The sequence below is a fragment of the Pollachius pollachius genome (genome assembly GCF_949987615.1).
Source record: "Pollachius pollachius genome assembly, chromosome: 13".
NCBI lineage: Eukaryota > Metazoa > Chordata > Actinopteri > Gadiformes > Gadidae > Pollachius > Pollachius pollachius.
The window spans coordinates 19,559,643-19,582,563 of NC_136946.1; the positions used below are offsets into that span (position 1 = coordinate 19,559,643).

The 22,921-nt window shown below is 49.9% G+C and overlaps 1 protein-coding gene across 1 annotated transcript in view; it reads left to right on the forward strand.

Annotated features, from left to right (window-relative positions):
* The window catches only part of clasp2 (cytoplasmic linker associated protein 2), a 65,116-nt gene extending 43,965 nt beyond the window's left edge, over positions 1–21,151 (forward strand). The window contains 23 exon segments of the mRNA XM_079749254.1: positions 2,773–2,955; positions 3,769–3,813; positions 4,830–4,937; positions 5,451–5,513; positions 6,393–6,502; positions 6,744–6,767; positions 7,237–7,392; positions 7,936–8,027; positions 8,141–8,204; positions 9,416–9,475; positions 10,883–11,046; positions 11,399–11,477; positions 13,221–13,364; positions 13,534–13,677; positions 15,140–15,249; positions 15,532–15,673; positions 17,155–17,350; positions 17,590–17,786; positions 18,451–18,579; positions 18,916–19,122; positions 19,599–19,715; positions 20,242–20,292; positions 20,294–21,151. Of these exon segments, the coding sequence (XP_079605380.1) occupies positions 2,773–2,955; positions 3,769–3,813; positions 4,830–4,937; positions 5,451–5,513; positions 6,393–6,502; positions 6,744–6,767; positions 7,237–7,392; positions 7,936–8,027; positions 8,141–8,204; positions 9,416–9,475; positions 10,883–11,046; positions 11,399–11,477; positions 13,221–13,364; positions 13,534–13,677; positions 15,140–15,249; positions 15,532–15,673; positions 17,155–17,350; positions 17,590–17,786; positions 18,451–18,579; positions 18,916–19,122; positions 19,599–19,715; positions 20,242–20,292; positions 20,294–20,482 (2,774 nt within the window). The 3' untranslated portion in view covers positions 20,483–21,151.
* The last annotated feature ends 1,770 nt before the right edge of the window (positions 21,152–22,921 follow it).

The following is a 22,921-nucleotide window of genomic DNA, read 5'->3' on the forward strand; positions in this document are numbered from 1 at the left end:
TCCTGTGTACCACAGTGGGCATACTGTCACTCTCATTCTGATACATGTCGTGATTTATTATTTCTGTGGGTTGTTTTCGGGTGTGTGTGCGTGCGTTGTGGCGCATACGCGTGTGACTGCATGGGGTCCGACAGCTGAATGGCCGCAGCCTCCGCCCCCGTCACTGTGACTGGCGGCGAAACGCTGAGCCTTGCCGAAAAGTACCGCAGCGCTAAAGCTAAGACGAATGGCCGCCCGCCTTCCAGTCTGCAGTCACCGGCAGTAAAGAGAGCTGCCACCGGAGGGGGGGGGGGGGGGGGGGGGCGCTCGATAGGCACGCCATCCCCAGGTTGACAGAGAGGCCGGCTGATGCGCCGCAAGGCCAGAGTAGTCAGTGCACCGTGCTTATCTGGTCTGAGGTGTATTTAAGAGGCCCCTGAGCAGATGGCGGGACCTTGGAACAGCACAGGGATAAGTTCAGGAATGGGTTGGACAGATGGACAGTAATTTGTGTGTGTGCGTGTGCGTGCGTTCTCTGCATTTTTACTTTGGTGCATTGCTTCGCATTTCCTCTTGTTGGACGGGCTTCCCTTTCATTCACGTGGCAATCCAGCAGTCCCATCATGCACCGCTCTTCCTGGTTCATTGCCCGCAGCTGCTGCTTCAGTGCTGTGTGTGTGGACATTGCAACAAGTTTGTGTGTGAGCGTGTGTGTGTTTTAGTGTCCCTTATTTTTAAGGCTTTTTGTTTCCAAGCCTCGCCATCATTCTCGATGTGGGACGTTGGGATGGCTTCCCATCGTGTTCGGTGTTCTAACTACCATACTGCTTTGTTTGCTAACGCCCCCATAATTCATCTGGTTTAATCTGCTGTTCCTTCCCCCTCCGTTTTCCGCTCTCCCCCCCCCCCCCCCCCCCCCCTCCTCCCCCCAACCAATGGGCTTAATGAATAAGGATCTCAGTCTGCTACCCCCATTGGTGGTAAGATTACAACGCTTCTTTTCCTTTAACCATCCTTTATCCTCTCAGTGCCCATTCTCTTTTCCACTTCAACTCCTCCCCCTCACCTGCGCCCAAACTTTTCGCTACTGGCCCCTCCCACTCTGGCTGAGGCATGCTGGGAATCAGGTACAGTGATGTGGCGATCACTGTGCTGCTATACGACACAAGATGAGTTAAGCACACTGCTTTTTAAAGGCTTTAAGTAATTGCCCTACTTTTGTCTGCCTGCCTGTCTTCTGGTTTGGATTGACTCAAATCTTCAGTGAGGATGGGAAGAAAAAAGTTGAAAGACAGATGAAAGCTACAAATGATGAAAGCCAATGCCAATATAAAGAGAGGAAGGGTGAACACAGTTAGTGAAGTGCTATCGCATCCGTGCAGAAAATAAGATGTGTCCACCCAACAGAATATTTACCTTTTTTAACTATTTGCCTTTGTTTCCAGTAAAGTTTGATTACAAATAATTGATTAATTTATTTTGGAAAAAAACTATTTGGGCAAGGGTTGAGGAAGACTCCAGAAATTGCCGTGTTTGTATTAGTAGAATGTTTAGCCTGGTGTGCTTTAAAACAGTTTTGGTGTCTTTAGGTGTTCATGTGTCTGTGTGTGAGTCTTGTTTCAGTTGGTCTGGTGCGGTTGTAGAATATTCCGGATGTATGTTCTAGGCACGCTTGCTTGTTCTTCACCAGTCTTGTCCGGACGGTTTCCCAGCTCAACCTTATCGTCCATAACCGCTTCTGTTAATAAGCACTTAGAAATAACAACACTATTGTGAATGTTTTTGCTTCCATTTTGGCACTGAGATCCCATGGGACAGAAGAGTGGGGAGCGAGAGCCATGAACTGTATCGACTCCCATCTTCAAAACATCCCACTACTTCTTCTCCCATGAATCCCCCTGTTATCCTTTTAGCTTGTGTGTCACAGCATCACCTAGAGGACAATGGCATGTTTAGACCCACATGTTTAAACAGTGTGTATTGCATTTCTGTGACTCTCTAAAAGTGACAACTGGTTCTCCAATGTCAACAGCAGAGAACCACGATGTTAGAACATCAAGGCCCTGATTCATCTCTCCCCATGCTCCTTATTCAGCAGGGTTTTAAAGAGCCAGTGAACCCAAAATCCTTTTATTTGTTTTATGTGGTAATTTGTCATAAATGATCGTTAACATGGTAATACATGCCACTTTATCAGTGTCACTGAAAGAAGTCACCAATTTAGAAAAAAATAGGTAGCATCCTATTATTTTTCTCCCCAAAACACGATGTGCACATGCCACCCTGCTGCAAACCCAGATGGCGTTCTTTTCGTGACGTCTGAGTGCCTTTCCCGTGGCCCTGAGACGTCATGACCAAGGGGCGGCAAGGTTTGTGTGGACGTATGGAGCTCTGTCAGGGCAGCGGTTTCCTGCGGCGTCCAAGAGAAAGTCACTTATTGTATAACACCATGGTGTGTGTGGATGATTAAGCTCCGTCTCAGCAGTGATTTATTCAACATTGCTCATTATAACGCTAATACACAACGGCTTTTGACGCGGGTCGTAACCATAGGTATAACACGCCCCCCTCACCCTAAAATTCTCTATTTTTTTCAGCTATATTCCAGCTGAAACACTGGGTTCACCGGCTCTTTAAGGATGTATCAACTGCTTCAGCCAATAGCGTTACAGTTCAGAACTGTGAAACTCTTCAATTCATCCAAGGCCCTGTAGTGACTCTTAGTCTGCCTCTCTCTCTCCCTCTCGTCCTTTCTCTCCGTTTTCCTTCCTTTCCTTCTTCCTGTGAGTGCAGCCGGCAGTCGCAGCGGATCCCCCGGCCGCGTGCTGACCACTACGGCCCTCAGCACCATGAGCTCTGGGGCCCAGAGGGTCCTGGCCGGGACCGGCGGGGCCACGGCTCCCGGACACAGACGCAGCCGCATCCCCCGGAGCCAAGGCTGTTCCAGGGACTCCTCCCCCACCCGCCTGTCTGTTGGTAAGGACACATCCACACCTGGACTCTTACTGTTTGTTATTTTGTCTTTGCTTTTAAAGAAACATATCATTCTGATTCTAAACTCCCCCCCCCCCCCCCCCCCCCCCGATCCCCGTAAGGAATATTGTCTCTCTTCAAGTCGTAGAAATACCGATGTATGTAAGCCATTGCAAGGAGGTTTTGTAGCATTCAGCACATACTATGTCGATTTTTTGTTTTCCTTATCTCCTATTTCAGTCTTGAACAGACTTTTGGGTCCTGCTGGTGTTTTACATCTGTTGAGTGTGATCGACACGCTATGGTTGCATATTGCTCTTACCCAGTGGTTCCCAACCTTGCGGTCGCCTGATATACATGTGGGGTCGCGGGAGATTGCTGACAGAGGTGATAGATATGTTGTTATGACCCAATTTATGTGTGTTGGTCATGTTAAATGGATGCCCTCGTTGTACAAATTGTTTTAAAGTGCCATGAGCCTCTAGACCGACGAAAGGCTCTCATACACGCACACCCTACAAAAACACCAAAACACAAGACTATACCCCAGGACCTCACCTCTCTCCATCCACCCCCCCCCCCCCCTCCTGTCCTCGTTGCTATTCTCTCTCTCTTCTACACTCCCCCCCCCCCCCCCCCTCCTGTCCTCGTTGCTATTCTCTCTCTCTTCTACACTCCCCCCCCCCCCCCCCTCCTGTCCTCGTTGCTATTCTCTCTCTCTTCTACACTCCCCCCCCCCCCCCCCTCCTGTCCTCGTTGCTATTCTCTCTCTCTTCTACACCCCCCCCCACCCCACCCGATCCCACTGTCCTCTAGCTCCCTCCAGCATTAGTTCCATCTACAACGGAGCCAGCAGAGGAGGTAAGACCCCCGGCCTCCATCCCCTTTACTCTCTGCCAATCATCCGTCACCACTCCTCCACCTCTCCGTCCGTCCGTCCGTCCGTCCTTCCCTCGACCACCTCCCTCGCCAGTCCTGTTCCCGCCAATTCCCAGAATCCTCTCCTTCTGCTCTCAGCTTGTCGCTCTGACCTCCTGCCTATTGTTGTGATGGTGATTATGGTTCCCATGGTGATCCTTGGCTCCTGCATACTTTTATTATGTACGTTTGCATGTCAAGAGAACCTCCTCCGTCTGAGCTAACCAATCAGCTGTCGGCTACCTCCTTGACAAGGGAAAGGATAGGCTGCGATTAATCTCGATTGGCTTGGTATTTGTACAGCTGTACAACAATCAGATTAATTGTGTTGTGATATGGTCAAAGTACGAATCAACTCCCCCCCCCCCCCTTCCTCCCACGACTCCCCCATTCCCTGCCCTCACCCTCCTCCCATCTACTCTCCCTGTGATCTATACTGCTCATCTTCAATCACTTCCTCTTTCATTCTGCATGTCATGTTTGCATGAGAGTGAGCGCAATAGAGCGATGTGTAGCAAAGGTGTGTGTGTGTGTTTGTGCGTGTCAATATTGAACCGTTGTTTATATATATGTATTGTTCATGTATATTTCCGAGTCCAGAAGTCACGAGCTCCGTGTTGGGGCGGGTCTCAGTGGTTCAACCCCATCTCCCGAGGAGGAGAGTGGTATGAACTATTGGGACGCGCCCCAGCTGGTTCGGGCTCAAAGTCTCTGTCAGCTGATCTCCTGTCACTTTGTCACTCTGGCCTCTATTCTCCCTCTCTCTCTTTGTTGTTTATGGACCCACCCCCCTCCCCTCTACCTCTCTCCCTCCTATCTGTTCCTCTGTCGTCTCTTGTCCTTCCTCCACCCTTACCCCCCTCCCCCACCACCACCCAACCCTTGCTGTAACGACCCCCCCACCCCAACACCACCACCACCACACACCACCCCCTCCCGGCGCACGGGGGTGCCTTTAGCTCGAGGCAGTCGTATCCCCCGGCCCAGTATGAGTCAGGGCTGCAGCCGGGAGGCCAGCAGGGAGAGCAGCCGTGACACCAGCCCCATTCGCTCCTTCACACCCCTGGGTGAGTAGCCCGCACCGAGGGGGGGGGGCAGGGGGGTGCTGGGGGCCACCTACTAAAGCACCTCAATGAAACAATGCATGAAGAAGGAAAAAAGCAAAGTAGGCGATGGCTGTGATCCATGTCACCATGAGGCTCTCTGTGATGAAACACGCCGGGAGGATTAGCCCCCGCTTCCTTTGCAGTTGGCCACGTATTTGTTTTTCCGAGAGATTATGTCCACCTCTTTATCAGATAGCTGTTAGTTTCTCTCAAGAGGCTTGAAGCCGGTTCAACAGAGTTGATCCAACTGTGAGCTGAGCCGAGTCTGTTCAGAAGGGAACTCTCTGAAACACAGGTGTGATTCTGCATGGACATCTACTCTCTCTTCCCTCCTGCTTCACACTCTGTTGTAACAGTTTTGGGGTTTGCTTTTGTTTCTCTATCCACGATCTGTGCGTGTGTGTGTGTGTGTGTGTGTGATGGTTGGAAAACCATGTGGACATGTGTGCACATACGTTTGTGTGTGTGTTGCAGCAGCGCGGAGCTATTCTCGCTCCACAGGGGCTCTCCACACACCTGATACTTTTGGGGCTGCAGGTGAAGGATGAGTACAACAGCTTCTTCGTGACCCACCCACCACCTGCTCTTCTTCTCTGCCTTAATTCCCTTTCCGTTCTAAAGTTCCGAAATATCTGAGTTTTTTTCTCTTTATTTTTCTGCCTGCCTGTTATTTGGATTTTGTTATTTATATTATTTTGTTTTTCGTTGGAACTCTTTACGTCCATTGCATTCTTCGAAGGAACGTCAACGCTTTTTCGCAGAGCCGCATGTCTCTGCCTCTTTTCAGTTGCCATGACGACCATTCCACCACTTCCTCCACCAGTAATCGTCTGTTTTTCTTCTTTTTAACCCCATCACCCCAGTGCGGGGCTTACATCCATGCGTGTTCCGATGGCCTGTTTTAAACCATGCTTCCTCCCCCAAACGGCACCCGGGCTGCCTGGGGGTCCTGCTTAACGACCTACAGGGGGGGGGGGGCTCTCTCTGTCTGTCTCTCTGTCTGTCTCTCTGTCTCTACCTCTTCCTCTCTCTCTTGCTCTACCTCTTCCTCTCTCTCTTGCTCTACCTCTTCCTCTCTTTCTCTCTCTCTCTCTCGCTCTACCTCTTCCTCTCTCTCTACCTCTTCCTCTCTCTCTCTGTCTTGCTCTACCTCTTCCTCTCTCTCTCTCTCTCTGTCTTGCTCTACCTCTTCCTCTCTCTCTCTCTCTGTCTTGCTCTACCTCTTCCTCTCTCTCTCTCTCTCTGTCTTGCTCTACCTCTTCCTCTCTCTCTCTCTACCTCTTCCTCTCTCTCTCTACCTCTTCCTCTCTCTGTCTTGCTCTCCCTCTTCCTCTCTCTCTCCCTCTCTTGCTCTACCTCTTCCTCTCTCTCTCTACCTCTGTCTCTGTATTCATGTGTCTCCTTGTCCGTCTCCAGGGTCGTCAGGGTACAGCATTAGCCAGTCCAGTCGCTTGTCGTCTTCGGTCAGCGCCATGAGGGTCCTGAACCAGGGCTCCGACATCGAGGAGGCGGTCGCAGACGCCCTGGTACGACCCCCCACCGACACACACACATGCACTGTACACACATTGTCTAAAACCTGATGCACACAAAGACAATTTTAACATTGACACTGTGGGAAGTTCTTACCTCCATGAGAGTGTGTGTGAGCGAGTGCACGTAATCTTGCATGCATGTGTGTGGGAATGCGTGTGTGCACCACAGTGGCGTTTGGTGTCTCCTCTGTCTAACCCCTGGTTTTACCTCCTTGTGCTTCAATGCTCTCAGCTGTTGGGAGACATGCGCTCTAAGGTCAGCCTCTTCTCCCTCCTCCTCCTCATACATAACTAATGTGTGTGCATGCCCGAGTGTGGGTGCGTGTTTAGAGCTGTGATATTCCTAATGACTTTTGGCTGCTCTGTGTGGAAGATGTGCTTTTGAATGCTGAAGTGAGGCTCTGTGATTGAGTCAACTCACCCCGTGTCCTCTCACTCTCTCTCTCTCTCTTTGTCTGCGTCGGTGTCTCTCGCTTTCTTTCCTTCTCCCTCTCCCCCCTCCCGATCTGTCTGTCTGTGTGTGTCTGTTTGTCTTTCTGTGTGTCTGTTTCTCTCCCCCCCTCCTGTTTTTCTCTTTGTATATCTCCCTCGCTGTATGTTCATCTCTTCCTCTCCCCCCTTCCCGATCTATGTATCTGTCTGTCTGTCTGTCTGTCTGTCTGTGTGTCTGTTCCTTCTCCCCCCCCCCTTTGTGTATCTCTCTGTTAACCTCCCCCCTCCTGCAGAAGAAGCCTGCGCGGCGGCGCTATGAGAACTACAGCATGTACTCTGATGACGACGCCAACAGCGACGCCTCCAGCGCCTGCTCGGAGCGCTCCTACAGCTCCCGCAACGGGGGGGCCATCCCCACCTACATGAGGCAGACAGAGGACGTGGCCGAGGTGGGCACACACACACACACACACACACACACACACACACACACACACACACACACACACACACACACACACACACACACACACACACACACACACACACACACACACACACACACACACACACACACACACACACACACACACACACACACACAGTAAGTCCCGCCCCACACACAATCTTGTATACATTTGAACACAAACAAACTCACTTGTACATATATGCATACATGCACGCCTTCAACGCTCTGTGGCTGCTGTGTGAAGCATTGTATGTAATGATAATAGTAAAATAATGAATTGTGTTTATTTTGCACTTTTCACGATACCCAATGCACTTTACATTGTCAGTGTGTGTGTGTGGCTCATGTCAGATTTAATTCGAAAGATGGTCAGTTTCATCAGTGGGACGTGTGACTATCATTAGTGGAGGACGGCTGTCAGTATACAATACACAATCTGTATATTAAGATGGACGAAGGTATTGTTATTAAGAATCACAAACAGCACTACACTTGCTCAATGTGCATGCGTGTGTGTGACTAGGTGCTGAATCGCTGTGCCAGTGCCAACTGGTCCGAGAGGAAGGAGGGACTTCTGGGTCTGCAAGCGCTGCTCAAGAACCAGCGCACTCTCAGGTCAGCCAATCACAGAGCAGGACAAGACCCCGTCGGCCTATGAAAATGGTTCATGTTTTAGGTTTGGGGTTTCCCCCATGCTAACAGAAGCCTCGTTCTCTCCCGTATCCCAGTCGAGTGGAGCTGAAAAGGTTGTGTGAAATCTTCACCAGAATGTTTGCAGACCCACATAGTAAGGTATGGCTGCATGGAACGCAAGTAGTAGCTCACTCACTCTCACGCACACACCCACACACACGCACACACATGCACACACACACAGACCCACATTTGTACCCATTCCAGTCTGTGTGTACTTTGTTCTCACTGGTTTGGCCAGGAATGGCCACAAGGTACACAGAGCCCTTCACAATCATGAATTCATGTTTATTTTTCATCCATTTTGATTTGATTTTGTTTATCCCACCACCCCTCCATTGTACCGGATTCTGCCAAGAGTAAACCAAATAAAGAGAGAAGGAAACGGGCTGTATATCTGCCACATGCACACACCTAGGTCAAATCATGCCATTTAAAATATATTCATATATGTGTATCCAACAGCACATTCACATTCGGGATAAACATTTCTAAATCAGCCTCAAATTGATAGGATATCCAATTTCACAGCAACACACACGTGTGCCCCCATACACACACTGGCATGGCGAGTGTGCATCAGACTAGTCTCTTAACGGCATGCCAGGCCTGAGTTTGCGTGCAACCTCCTCACCCTCTGTGTGCCGTCCGGGTGGATGACCCCTGACCCCACCAACCTCACTACCCCCACCAACCAACTCCCCCCCTTGTCTCCCCTCACGTCACGTCAGCCTCAAGATGCGCCACACACACGCACACACACACACACAGACACACTGACTGACACTGACTACCAACACTGTGATATAAACACTCACGCATGCACAAAGCCATATAGGCTGCGGTGGGGGGATTGCAGGTTCACAAAGTAAAAGTTCCCTCCTGGTTTTCTGCTGATTTCCCTCACTAGTATACACTGGGTTGTGGGGGGATACCAGGGTGGGGACTTTTACTTTGTGGACCTGGACTCTCCTCCCCTGGTGTCATGTAGTGATGTCGGTCGTTCTGGCTGCAGCTTCCTCACTAACCGGCTGCGGTTCATCCTTCTCTAACTCCGCCTTTTTCAATGGGGGTAAGGGCCCACTGAGGATCAGTCCCACTCTGCTACGCCCCCCACCCCCTACACACAACTTTTCTCTTCCTGTCCCCGAACACACATACACACACACACACACACACACACACACACACACACACACACACACACACACACACACACACACACTCGAGTGTATGAGGACGCCCCCCCCCCCCTCCCCTTTCCTCCTCGTTTCCCGCCTCGGTTGACATGAGGATTTGGTGAATTGCAGCGAGACTCCGGCAGAACGTACGGCACGGCAGAATCCGGTATAAGCTCTGCTTCCTTCAAGGTACATCTCATCATGGCTCCTCCCCTCTCCTCCTCCTCCTCTTTATTTTACCCCCTGTTCTTCAACACTCCTCCTCTCATCCCTCACTCACCACCTTTACTTCCATGTCACGGCTCTCCAGAGCCACCCGTGTTTCTTCTGAAGGTTTGAACACTCAAAACGTCTTGAGCAGGATAGTTTTGGACCGTGACTTGACCGTATATAAAGTGTTTGTCATGTAATGTGATCATTTTTTTTATTTTGCCGATACTGTTCATTCATGGTTTTGTTATTTGACTGAATTTGTCTTCTCTCTCCCTCCTGTCATGCGACCATCTTCTGGAACTCTCTGTAGAGAGTAAGTGTGGACAGTCGGTTGTTTACTTTCTGCATCAATAATCTGATTGGACGACTAATTTGTGTGTTATCACCAGGACATATTACCTACTAATCCGACCGATCAGCATGTGGAATATTTTTGATTATGCACAGAGCCAGGGTTGCTTTTTCACTATTGCCCGTGTCACAACTGTAGCAGCGGGGGACAATAGCCTTTGTGGGGCGTGGTGGAGTGTCCCTTTAACAGACAAACTCCAGCCAGTGAGGAGGGAGAAGGCTCAAGCTAAAGAAAGGGCCGTTAGAAGTATGTTTATTAAAATACTGTGGGGAACAGGATAAGGTGGATGACATTTGGAGGAGGTGCGTCAAACCAGCGTTGAATTCCCTCCCGTTAAAACCTAATCGCCCCAGCCCACAAAAACATATCTTCTCTCCTGACATTCACACACCAAAATTGTTATCTAATAATTGTGCATTTTGGTTGATATATGTACATGTTTGGGGTAGTTGTAATTGTGTGAAATGATTTTCAATGAATATTAAGGATTGATGAATTAGGTTTGAAGATTTTCTTATAAAAAATCCAATAAAACTGTAGAGAAGAGCCAAACAATGCTGTTTGATGGCCCAGTAACCATTCCCAGTGACCCCTCCCAGTTGCTCACGGTGCAGTCTGGTGCTGGCCTCCGTGCCAGTGGAAAAGTGACACTGGCCTATTTATTTGCGATTGATCCCGGGTGTGAAAAGCCCCGCTTGGCTCTTAATTAGTTGGTTAGTTGGAGAGCTGGTGACGGAGCATGAATAGGTTTAGGACGAGGTCAAAAGGGTGATGATGACTAATGTGGTTCAGCACTCACACCACCTTCACTTCTATTGTTTCTACCATCCCCTGAAAGTGATTGTACAGTATCTGCTGCATTTGCATGCCTGGGTCTGTGTGTGTATACCAACGTGTACATATATGAACGGTACAATTGTAGAACTAAATATGAAGAAATACCACAAATGACACGTAGACACCTCTATATATGTGTGCGTTTGTTTTGTGTGTGTAACACCTTGCTGTCCGCACACCCTGTCTCTCTGCAGGTGTTCAGCATGTTCCTGGAGACCCTGGTGGACTTCATCCTGGTCCACAAGGAGGACCTGCAGGACTGGCTCTTTGTCCTGCTCACCCAGCTGCTGAAGAAGATGGGCGCCGACCTGCTGGGCTCGGTCCAGGCCAAGGTCCAGCGGGCCCTGGACGTCACGCGGTGAGTCCCGAGACACCCCAGCCCCCATAGCGTTCCTTCAACTAGGATTCGCCGTCCAGCGGGCATCCTGGAGCGCACACTTTGAAGTTTCAAAGTGTGCAGACACACACACAGCAGCAGACAGACAGACAGACACTCTTATCTCTCCACCATTAAGTCAAGTAGCAGGCGCATTTTTCAATGCAACTGGAGCCATAACAGACGTGACATGGGTTTAAAAGTCGCCACCTCTCCCTAATGACCCAGTGGTAAATGGTCCGATCAGCTGAATGCTAGTAGTGATTACAGGGCATCGCAGCCGTCATCAAGGTCCGCTAAGTGGATTAATGTGTTTGTCGTCCCCCCTCTGCAGCGAGTCTTTCCCCAACGACCTGCAGTTCACCATCCTCATGAGGTTCACTGTGGACCAGACCCAGACCCCTAACCTGAAGGTACGACCCCTGACCCCCGTCCTGCCCACTGTGTGGATGAGATGGAACACCTTGACCTGCTTGTATGTTCGTATGAGCGCATGTATAAAACAAAGGCTTTTGAGAGGGGAAGGAAGAAGGGGGGGGGGGGGGTCGGGCCTGATCGGTGACTGGAACCTGGTAACCACGGTAACTAATGCACTTTTTATGACCTCCCCACTGCCCATTCTACACGCCTCAAAACCCCAGGCTGTGATTAGTTGGTGAATGAAATGACCAATAAGCTTTACTTTTGGCTTTGTCCTGCTGAGGCTGAGCCCCGCGCCGCAAAGCTCTCCTACGACGCCCCCCCTCCCCTCCCCTCCCCTCCATCCTTCCTTGCTATAAGACAACCTCCCTCCTCTCCCTCCGTCCCCCCACCTCACTCAACACATCGCCCTCCTCCACCACCTCCGCTCCTCTGCCCACCAACCCCAGAGCTCCTCACTTCCTGTTAGCCGTGCGCAACCCATCCCCCCGCCCCAACCTCATAGTCGAATCCCACCTCTCCCTCCTCCAGTTAGGTTTATCCCTTCCTGAGCCCTGGTGCTGCCTGGTTCCCTCTGTGACTCTCTCTCTCTCTCTCTCTCTCTCTCTCTCTCTCTCTCTCTCTGTCTCTCTCTCTCTCTCTCTGTCTCTCTCTCTCTCTCTCTCTCTGTCTCTCTCTCTGTGTCTCTCTCTCTCTCTCTCTCTCTCTCTCTCTCTCTCTCTCTCTGTCTCTGTCTCTGTCTCTGTCTCTCTGTCTCTCTCTCTCTCTCTGTCTCTCTCTGTCTCTCTCTGTCTCTCTGTCTCTCTCTCTGTCTCTCTGTCTCTCTCTCTCTCTCTCTCTCTGTCTCTCTCTCTCTCTGTCTCTCTCTCTCTCTCTGTCTCTCTCTGTCTCTGTCTCTCTCTCTCTCTCTCTCTCTCTCTCTCTCTCTCTCTCTCTCTCTCTCTCTCTGTCTCCGTCTTGCTCACCTTTAGTTCTCCTTCTTGCTCGCTCACACCACCCCCGCTGCTCCGCCCCCCCTCACCAGCACCACCCCTCCCCCTCCGTCAGGTGATTGACGCGGTCCTCTGCTCTCTCTCTCTGAAGCCTGGCCGGAGCTCGTGTTGCGGGCGAGGCAGGGCCCGGGCCGGGGTTAAATTGTTCCCCCCCAGAGTGCGCCGCCACGCCTGCTCTCTAGACGAGCAGGCCGCAGCCTGGAACCAGTCCTCCCAGGTCAGTGCGCTCCAGGGGGGAGCGATTGAGTGGCGCACCGGGCTCAGGACCGTATTATCATTACTTTCTGACCTTTTTTTTGGCGAAAAAAAAGAAAGGGCAAGAGAGAGAGAGACGGAAGAGAACGCACTTTTTGACGTCTGTCACGCAACATTCACCAAATTTCCTTTGAACCATCTGTGTTTCTCGCATTGCTTACTGCTTTAAAAGCATGTTCTCCCCGTGTGACCTTTGACCTTTCCCCTCTGCCCCTCACTCACCACTATGATTTTCCCTAGCAGGAGTGCATCGCTTCCTTCCACCCGGTCATTTCATTTGCCAGCTTCACCGCCACAGACGTCCCCATCCTCCCGTTCGTCACCTGGGAATGCTGATTGGTTTAGAGATGTCATGTGTATTTCTTTACTTTACGTTTCTTAATGAGCCGTTAACATACCTCAGCTTTAACTGTGTGTGTGTGTGTGTGTGTGTGTGTGTGTGTGTGTGGGGGTGTGTGTGTGTGTGTGTGTGTGTGTGTGTGCGTGCAGGTGAAGGTGGCCATCCTGAAGTACATTGAGACGCTGACCCTGCAGATGGAGGCGCCGGACTTTGTGAACCTCAGCGAGACACGCCTGGCCGTTTCCCGCATCATCACCTGGACCACGGAGCCCAAGAGTTCCGAAGTCCGGAAGGTACCCATCATCATCATCATCATCATCATCATATTAATGCATTTTATTTATATTGCGCTTTTCCAGAGAGGAAAAGCTGATGGTGTGTGTGTGTGTGTGTGTGTGTGTGTGTGTGTGTGTGTGTGTGTGTGTGTGTGTGTGTGTGTGTGTGTGTGTGTGTGTGTGGCAGGCGGCCCAGGCGGTGCTGATCTCCCTATTCCAGCTCAACACCCCAGAGTTCACCATGCTGCTGGCTGCGCTGCCCAAGACCTTCCAGGACGGAGCCACCAAGCTGCTGCAGAACCACCTGAGGAACACCGGGAACGCTGCCCAGGTACCACACACACTGCTCAAAGAGACACAACACACACGCACACACCTCCCAGAGCTCAACACACACTGACTTCCCTTGGAGATACACACTGACACTTCTCTCGTAGATACAAACTGACCCACGCATGCACACTTTTCTTGGAGATACAAAGTCAGCACGTATAAATGCAGAGTCATACTCGGGTAAATAAACGATAAGACCTCAACAGGACTTGTAAAATGCAAGAAAACACCTTTAACCGATCTACTTCGCACAAAAATCGGCACATGAACGGACAAGCGAAATCGGATAAGAACACCTAGATAAGTCCTTCATAGTCGGCTTTGTAACTGCATGTATGCCAGCATCGTATCGCATATCAGAGTTTGCCTTCTGAGCATATTCAAGATATTGCGGCCGTGAGCCAGATGTAGGAGACGGTAGTCGTGTTGTCGCCATAGACATAAATAATTGTTATTTTTTTATAAATATAAATAGTTCATTATTTATTTTTATGTTTTTGGTGGTCGCCGTCGGAAAATGAGAAACTGCGATTTATTTCGCAGAAGATGGAGGGAGCCGGTGTCATGCCAATGTAGTTACCTCCTATAAGGAGTGTATCAACATGCATTCAGTACACACTACGCTTCGGTTTCACCCAAGGCTGAATTAAAAGTACATGTTTTCCTAAACGTTGGTCATCAACAAGGTTGTAAAGTAGTTACTTCGGGCACATCTGTCAAAAAATGAAAATAATCTTCCGGCGTGTTTCGATCTTTATTCATTCATTGCGCCACCGCCGAACTGACGGGGATATTCTATAATATTATGAATCTTAAAGACCGCGTCGGTTTTTCAGACTCTCTGGTACTTCCACAACAAGTAAAGACTCGTAGTGGGGGTTATCTCGGCCATGGTGGAGAAGGAATTGGGGGAAAGGAACTTTGGCTTTGACTCTGAGGTCAAGATTGAAGCGCTACATGGACGAGAAAGGGATTGTTCCCGTATGCGGGACAGCTGTCAGTTCACTTGGGGTCCATGTCATTTCTCCTACGCTCCATTGTTCCGATCTCTCGGTCGTATGCGGACTCCTCCCGCTGCTCCGCTGCCGGAGGAGTCCGCATACGACCGAGAGGTCTGGTGACGTAAAGAGGTCAGCCGGTGGCTCTACTACCACTAGTTTAAATGGGTACAGCACCACCTATCGTACCGGGGCATGACATGCTTCGGCCAATGAATCGATTTTTTCACAGCCATGTATACTCGGACAATTGCAGTTGTCCAATTGACGAGCATAGTCGAACTATGGCTTTAATCGGATTAAGCTGTGCATGTAAACGTACTGACTGACACACACGCATTCTTCTCCTACAAACATACCCAGAGAAGCACCCTCTTCTACCAGACACCCTCTCTCCTCTCCCACACCCCCTCGCCCTGTGTGCTTGTGTACGTCACCTGACCGCCTGACCCGTTTTCTCAGGCCACCATGGGCAGCCCCCTGACACGCCACACCCCCCGCTCGCCGGCCAGCTGGACTAGCCCGCTCACCTCCCCCACCAACACCTCCCATCAGAACACGCCGTCGCCCAGGTAACACACACACACACACACACACACACACACACACACACACACCGGCTGTTGCAACTGCTATAAACACTTTGATACTTGCATCCGAAGCGGAGTCAGTTTGTCTATGTACACTGTATCTCTCACTATCAAATAAACCGTAAATAAATCAATGGGGGAAATTGAGGAGGTTTTCAGAACACATTTTCGCATCGACTGTTTGTGGCTTTTAAATAAACTCCTCATGAATTCACTTATTCAATAGTAAAAGGAAAACTAATAGCCATGTGTCTCTTTGCGCAGTGCGTTCGACTACGACACAGAGAACATGAACTCGGAGGACATCTACAGCTCTCTGAAGGGGGTGACCGATGCCATCCAGAACTTCAGCGTGCGCAGCCAGGAGGACATGAACGAGCCCGCCCGGCGGCGCGAGGGGGAGGAGGTGGGCGGAGCCCCTGGTGCCAAGGAGTCCCCGGTGTTCACACACCGGGAGCTCGGGTCCTGAACGCAACCGTTGATAGGTTGCAAACTGGTCCATGGTGTGCTAGTTCGTATTCAGAAACTCAAGCGCACAGTAATATTTATGTCAAATTAGAGAGGTTTGGACAATCAATCACTCACCGTTGGCATCAATAAAAAGTGGACCAGTATGGTCTCCCCCCCCCCCCCTCCGGGGGAGCTTCCACTTTGAAGCAGCTACAAGCATAAGCAGGGATTAAGTGTAACTCAAGCTCTCAGTGGTTTAGCTTGTTGGAGAAAAGGGATACAAAGGCATACATTCAGGCCATGAGCACGGCCAGTGGGCACGATTTGGAGCGTAACTCGAGTGGTGGTACCGGAATATGTTTTCGAGTTAACGCTTTATAATCTCCAATGTCACCCGGATGATTCTTATGTAACGGAAGAACCTTGCGGCTAACCCTATCCCCATCCCCGTCCGGGCAACACATATGTCCCAGTGCGGGCGGTGTTGACCCCCTGTTGACATTCACACACTCTGTCACGGGTTTATCTGAAACATAACCAGCCGGCATGCCATCCGCCTGCCGCTCCGGGACCACCTGACGCCCCCTGCCTGCCAACAGCAGACGGCCTCTTTAACCGGTTCAGATGCAGCTATATCCCGGGTGGCTCAGGCGACCCCGTGGCGGGTGTCCGTCTGACGCGGCTTGGGGTCCCTCCTGACTCTGGACGAGTAGGGGAACTGGATCTGCTGAGCGGCGGGTAAATAAGCTTTGAGTCAGGGCCTCGGCGGGAAACCACACCGCGTCCTGCGGGGGGGGGGGGGGGTCCATCCCCGTTGAGATGGACGCTTTCCCTCTTGAAGCCCTTTGCACTGGAAGTGGCGTTGTAATATCGCTGTGGATGATGCACATGTTGTTCTGAGCCTGCGTTGGAGGAACAGCCCTTCGAGGGGCGTCGGCAGAGCAGGGAGGACAGAACGTGGGTCCGGCCACCAGACCGGACTTGAGAGCAGGAGATTAGAGTGGCTGGGGTTTGGACTCCTACACAAAAGGTACTGGGATCGATCCCTCATGGCTGCAGTCTGGCTATAGGCACATCCTTGACCAAGATGCCTTATCCCCTACCTGTTCCTTGATGATGAGTATCAGAATTCACTGAATGTTGCTTTGAATAAATTCCAAATAGCTGAAGAGTAAAGACGGTCCAGCAGATATTTCCCCACCAGTTTATAATGTGAAGAGGGTCTGTGCCTATGCCAGCAGAGGTTGACCCTCCCGGCCCCCGCTGTTAGTATGAAGCCCCCCCCGCGATTGATCCACAACAGAGCTCCAGCTCTCCACACGCAGCAGAGACACATCGGGGGTTCATACCCTACATGCCCGCAAAGGTTAACCCTGCCTGCAGAGCTGTGGACAAGAACAACTCCCTGGAGGGAACTCAAAGTGTGTCTCTGGCCAGCAGGGCGGCAGCGGACCAGAGGGCCGGGCGGGGGACACGGTGGATGGCGGCCGCACGGTGCTGGACAACAAGACGTCCCTCCTCAACACGCCCCAGCTCTCCAGCCCCCGGGGAGCCCGCGACCACTTCTCCGACTCTCCCTTCAAACACAGCCTGAAGGACAGCAACATAGACGACTTGGAACAGAGCGCAGATGGTACGGGCGCACCTCTCTCTCGCTCTCAAAAAACATGCTCACGCAAACATTTACATACACACATGCATGCACATTTACTCAAACATAAATGAGCACGTTTCAGATGCACACAAATATTTACATTTACAAATATTACCCATTTCCATCTGGACATACCTGCCACATTCAGTTTGCCTGTGTAGTAATCTCATCCGTTTTCCCCCTCCCAACGATCCTTCTCCTTCTTCCTTTAAAAACAGACGGCAGCGGCTTGGACCAATCAGAGCTGGTGGCGGAGCTGCTGAAGGAGCTGTCCAATCACAACGAGCGTGTGGAGGAGCGGAAGGGGGCGCTGTGTGAGCTGCTCAGGCTGATCCGCGAGAACACGCTGCAGGTGTGGGACGAACACTTCAAGACCATCCTGCTGCTTCTGCTGGAGACGCTGGGAGACCGGGAGGTACCAGGACGCTCACTGACACACACACACACTCTGCTTCACTCTCTCACATTCACACACATATCACACTCTCACACTAACACACTCCTTCACTCTCTCACATTCACACACACATCATACTAACACATACACACACTCTGCTTCACTCTCTCACATTCACACTGACATCCTGCTCTCACACTAACACACACACACTCTGCTTCACTCTCTCACATTCACACACATATCACACTCTCACACTAACACACTCCTTCACTCTCTCACATTCACACACATATCCTACAAACACACACTCTCCTTCACTTTCTCACATTCACACACATATGACGCTCTCACACTGACACACACACACACACTCCTTCACTCTCTCACATACACACAAAAATGTACGCTCTTACACTAACACACAAGCACAATCTCATTCATACCCTCACGTACACATATTACACACTAAGTCACACTCATGCTCACACACACACACACACACAATAACTAACGCTGACACACTTGTACACATACAAACTATCATTCACATGCACGCACACACACACAATCCCATATTCACTCAATCACCCTCTTACTCTCCCTCACATACACACATGTGCGCTCTCTTAATTCCGCGGTGTTGCTAACGTGGTCCTGTGTGTGTGTGTGTGCATGTCAGCATGTGATCCGTGCGCTGGCCCTGCGGGTACTGAGGGAGATCCTGAGCAAACAGCCCTGGAGGTTCAAGAACTACGCTGAGCTCACCATCATGAAGGCTCTGGAGGCTCACAAGGACCCTCACAAGGAGGTACCCTCTGTCCTCAGCCCACTCCTCTGATCCCTCTGGAGGGCTTGTCCTGTGCTGATATTGATGGAACGCTTTGAGTGATCAGTGAGACGCTTTGGGTAATGGTGTCTGCTAAAATGCTAGATGTAAACGCCAGCAAATAAGCTCATGTACTAAAGTTGGAGATCCAAAGTGTCCTGTTTTTATGAAATGAGCCTTGACGGAATCTAATCACGTCTGTGTGTGTGTGTGTGTGTGTGTGTGTGTGTGTGTGTGTGTGTGTGTGTGTTTGTGTTTCTATTTGTGTGTGTGTGTGTTTTTCTATTTGTGTGTGTGTGTGTGTGTGTGTTTGTCCAGGTGGTGCGGGCGGCGGAGGAGACGGCGGCCATGCTGGCTCTGTCCATCAGCCCCGACCAGTGCGTCAAGGTGCTGTGTCCTATTATCCAGTCGGCCGAGTACCCCATCAACCTGGCCGCCATCAAGATGCAGACCAAGGTGATCGAGAGGGTGCCCCCCGAGGGCCTGGGCGCCCTGCTGCCCGAGATCGTCCCCGGACTGATACTGGTGAGCCGTGATGTCACAAGCGGTCGTCAAGGACAGAGGCGGAGCGCTTGTCAAGGGGAATGTGGGGTCGCTCTTCAGTTCATTGTGTGTTGTAGAAACCATGTCAGATCAAGCCAGAGAGGTATGGATGGTGTATTAGTGATGACTAGGGTGCTTGACCCTCAGCTGAAAGGTACTGGGTTAAATCCCCAACATCCACAGGTTAGGGGGCATCCTTGAGCTAGCTATAACCTGACCCAGACCTGCTCCTTCATTGCGTCTTCCTGAATTTAGGGTATTTTAATTTGGCAAAATAGATCCGCTGAAGGGTTAATGAATAACATTGTAAGGATAAAGAGATTCCCTGCTGCAATAATGACATGCTTCAATTCCATTTGTGCTCTGAACTATGATAAAGACATGGTCCGGTTTGACGTCTGGCACCAAGTGTTGTGTCGGTTTTCCTTGGTAACCATCTGCTCTGTCTGCCTCAACAGGGTTACGACAACTCTGAGAGCAGCGTAAGGAAGTCGTGTGTGTTCTGCCTGGTGGCAATCTACGCTGTCATCGGAGAGGAGCTGAAACCACACCTCAGCCAGCTGTCCAGCAGCAAGGTGCCTTCAGTCCCCTCAGCCCCCCTTAAACATCCACACAACTCAAACCTCCCAAACAGCGTCTGTAGTGCTGAGATGGAATAGTAGAATGCTTTCGATGAGTTGGTGTTTGATTCAGAATTCAGTATTCAAATGCTGCTATTTAATTTTTTTCTGAAACAATATATACAACATATTTCATTTAAAAAAAAAACATTGTGTTTCAACGCATTATACGAACCGTAGTTTGTAGGCTAGGTTATATTTAGTTTGAATGGATAAAATATAACATTCTAATATTCGTTCTGATCAAGCTTGCAAGTAATTCAAAGCTTGGAGGCCAGCCCTGAGCATTTTTTTCATTTTCATTTACATTTAGGGCATTTAGCAGACACTTTTATCCAAAGCGACTTACAATAAGTACATTAGTCAGAAGTTGAAACAATATATCGTGACAACATCGCAACAAACACATTTTAAAATCATTCTCGCTCAGTTTCTCGCCCTCGGCATTGACATATTTTCTTCTCTCCCTGTTCTTCCACAGCTCAAGTTGTTGAATCTGTACATCAAGCGCGCTCAGTCAGGCTCGGGCGGCGAGCCCTCCGCCGAGGGCCTATAGAGGAGACGGCGCCCCCTTGCAGGCCAAATGTAGGACTGCACTCTGCCTACTGAACAACAACAACAACAACTTGCACATCCGTTCACAAACTCAGAGCCACACCACCAGAATGGAGAACGAGAACCACAACCTGACACACGTGCAGAGACAAAAAAGTTACACCTGACAGACCCTCACCCATCATTTGAGTTGTTATTCAGCCTCGAATCTCTATCTTCCATTGAAACATGCTGCGCGCACACACCCACACCCTCACACACTCACACACCCACACACTCACACACCCACACACTCACACACTCACACACCCACAAACCCCCACACTCACACTCAAACACACACCCACACCCACACACTCACTCACACGCCCACACACTCACCCACACCAACACACTCACCCACACCAACACACTCACCCATACCAACACACTCACACACTCACACTCACACTCACCCACACACACATACACACCAAAACTACAATGATTTAGCCAAAATCCACCACCAGAAGTGGGACATGAGCATGGCTGTTACATTTCTCCTGAAACTGCGCCAGCACCTTGGAGTGGTCTGTGCGTGCGTGCGTGCGTGTGTGTGTGTGTATGTATGTATATACACTCTCACTCTTTCAAAAGGTGCTGATGAACCGAAAGGTACGACCCCCAACCCAGCACAGCACAAGGCTCACGGTCATGACGGCCCTTGGAGGTCATTCTCTTGGCATCACATAGAAGCAGAGTCCAGCGTATAGGTGGCATAATGTGCTTAGCTATGCATGAGACATTTTTTTTTTAATTAACTTTTTATCCAGATAACACCTACAGAGAGTACGTGTGTCGGGTGGGGGGTGGGGGGCGGGGGGGGGGTTAAATTAACAATGTCCAGTCCTTTCAGAAAGGCCTGTTCGGTGGACCAACCCCCGGCTTTCCTCCTGCTCCAGGATTGGTCCACCGCTCGGCAGAATGTATGGCATGAGATGGTTGGGCGGAGCTGTTGACAACATTAATTATGGCAGGGGCGTGACCTACCGTTGCATAGCGAATATGTGTCTACATATATGACATTAAAATGGAGCCTCTGATAACTGTCATTGAGTGAAGTTCCCATCGGAGGAGGGGGGGTGCATGTAGCGCACCGACATCCATCATTTTATTTCTGTTTTTATCTGTCTCGCTACCCATATGTACCATTCGTTCCCTCATTTATGTGAGTAACATTCTAGGTTTCACCGTTGTTTCCCTTGTGCATTTACAAAGCTGTGCTTACAAATAAATAAAGAACTTGTACAGACCGTGAAAAGATTGTCTTGTGTCTTTATGATTATTAGATTATAAGGATTAAGTCATAAGAAATGTGTTCTATTTTTGGAATAGTAATTTTTTTTTGGTATTTTAATGTGTCTCAATATATGAAATAAATTAGGGACATGCAAGATATTTATTTTACATTATGAAGGTGTCAAATACTTTTTCCAGTTAAAATGTGTATATAGATTTGTAAATTTTTTGCTTTTTCGCGACGGCTTTGAAAGCCAAACCATCTGGGACATGGGACAAAATGTGACTTGCTGTCACTGAAAGGTTTGGTATATATCATGGATATTTCTGGTTGCCTGGCCTCTACTTTTTTGCATGCAAAACTAAATACCACCCCCTATAGACAAGATATCTTACTAAACGACTCCAGGACCGGACTGAGGGTAATCTTTGACCGCACGGACAACAGCCAGAATAAAAAAAGGGTTTGGGTAGATCTTTTTATGTTGTTCGTGCTGTTTTTTAAAACTTGACTTGTATCGATAACGGACAAGCCGCATGTCGGACTTGAGAGCACAAGGTTCAGAACAAGGTTTCGCCGTGGCGGACGGCAGACACCCCTTCACTATGAGCTTCTGGCAGCCGTTCACTGAGCATTTCAGTGGCCTGTCCCACCGAGTTGGCTACGACCACTGCACCCGGTAGGCTCACCTCCAAACGACTTATGTGTAGGCCACATTTACTGTACATGCATGTTTCTTCCTAGGACCCAACATGGGCCTACCAACCGAATGCCTATTAGTTGTTTATTCGTTTTCTTTCTTTAGCTTCGACATGAGGTAACGTCCCATTTGTGTCAACATTTACACGAAATTATAACGCCTGCTGAATTATTCATGAAAATGTTTGAGAAACAAGAAGTCTCAGTGCCAATATAGAAACAATCCTAATAAAAAAACTTTCAATTGAACTATTTTGTGATAATTTACTGTTATTTGAATTATATATATTGTTTAATTATAAATAGTTGAATTCTGATTATTTATTGCTGCAGTTGGATTAAACCCAATACGCATATGATAATTAAATGTGTCAGATTGGGCTGTGAACAGTTTGCGTGGCTAGCGAGTGATCCCGCTTCTCCGCGCGACGTGTTGTTGTCTGTGTTGTTTTGTGCGTTGACCGCCGCGCACGAGCAGATGTGGCTCCGGTCTCCAGCTCAACGTTGACGTAATGACGAAGGCTCCGAGCGAGCTGATTGGCCAACAACTATGCGCTGGGCACGAAGGTGGGTTTCTGATTGGCTGAGCGCCACCCATGGCATCTTCCCTGCGGCTGGTCGTGTCGGG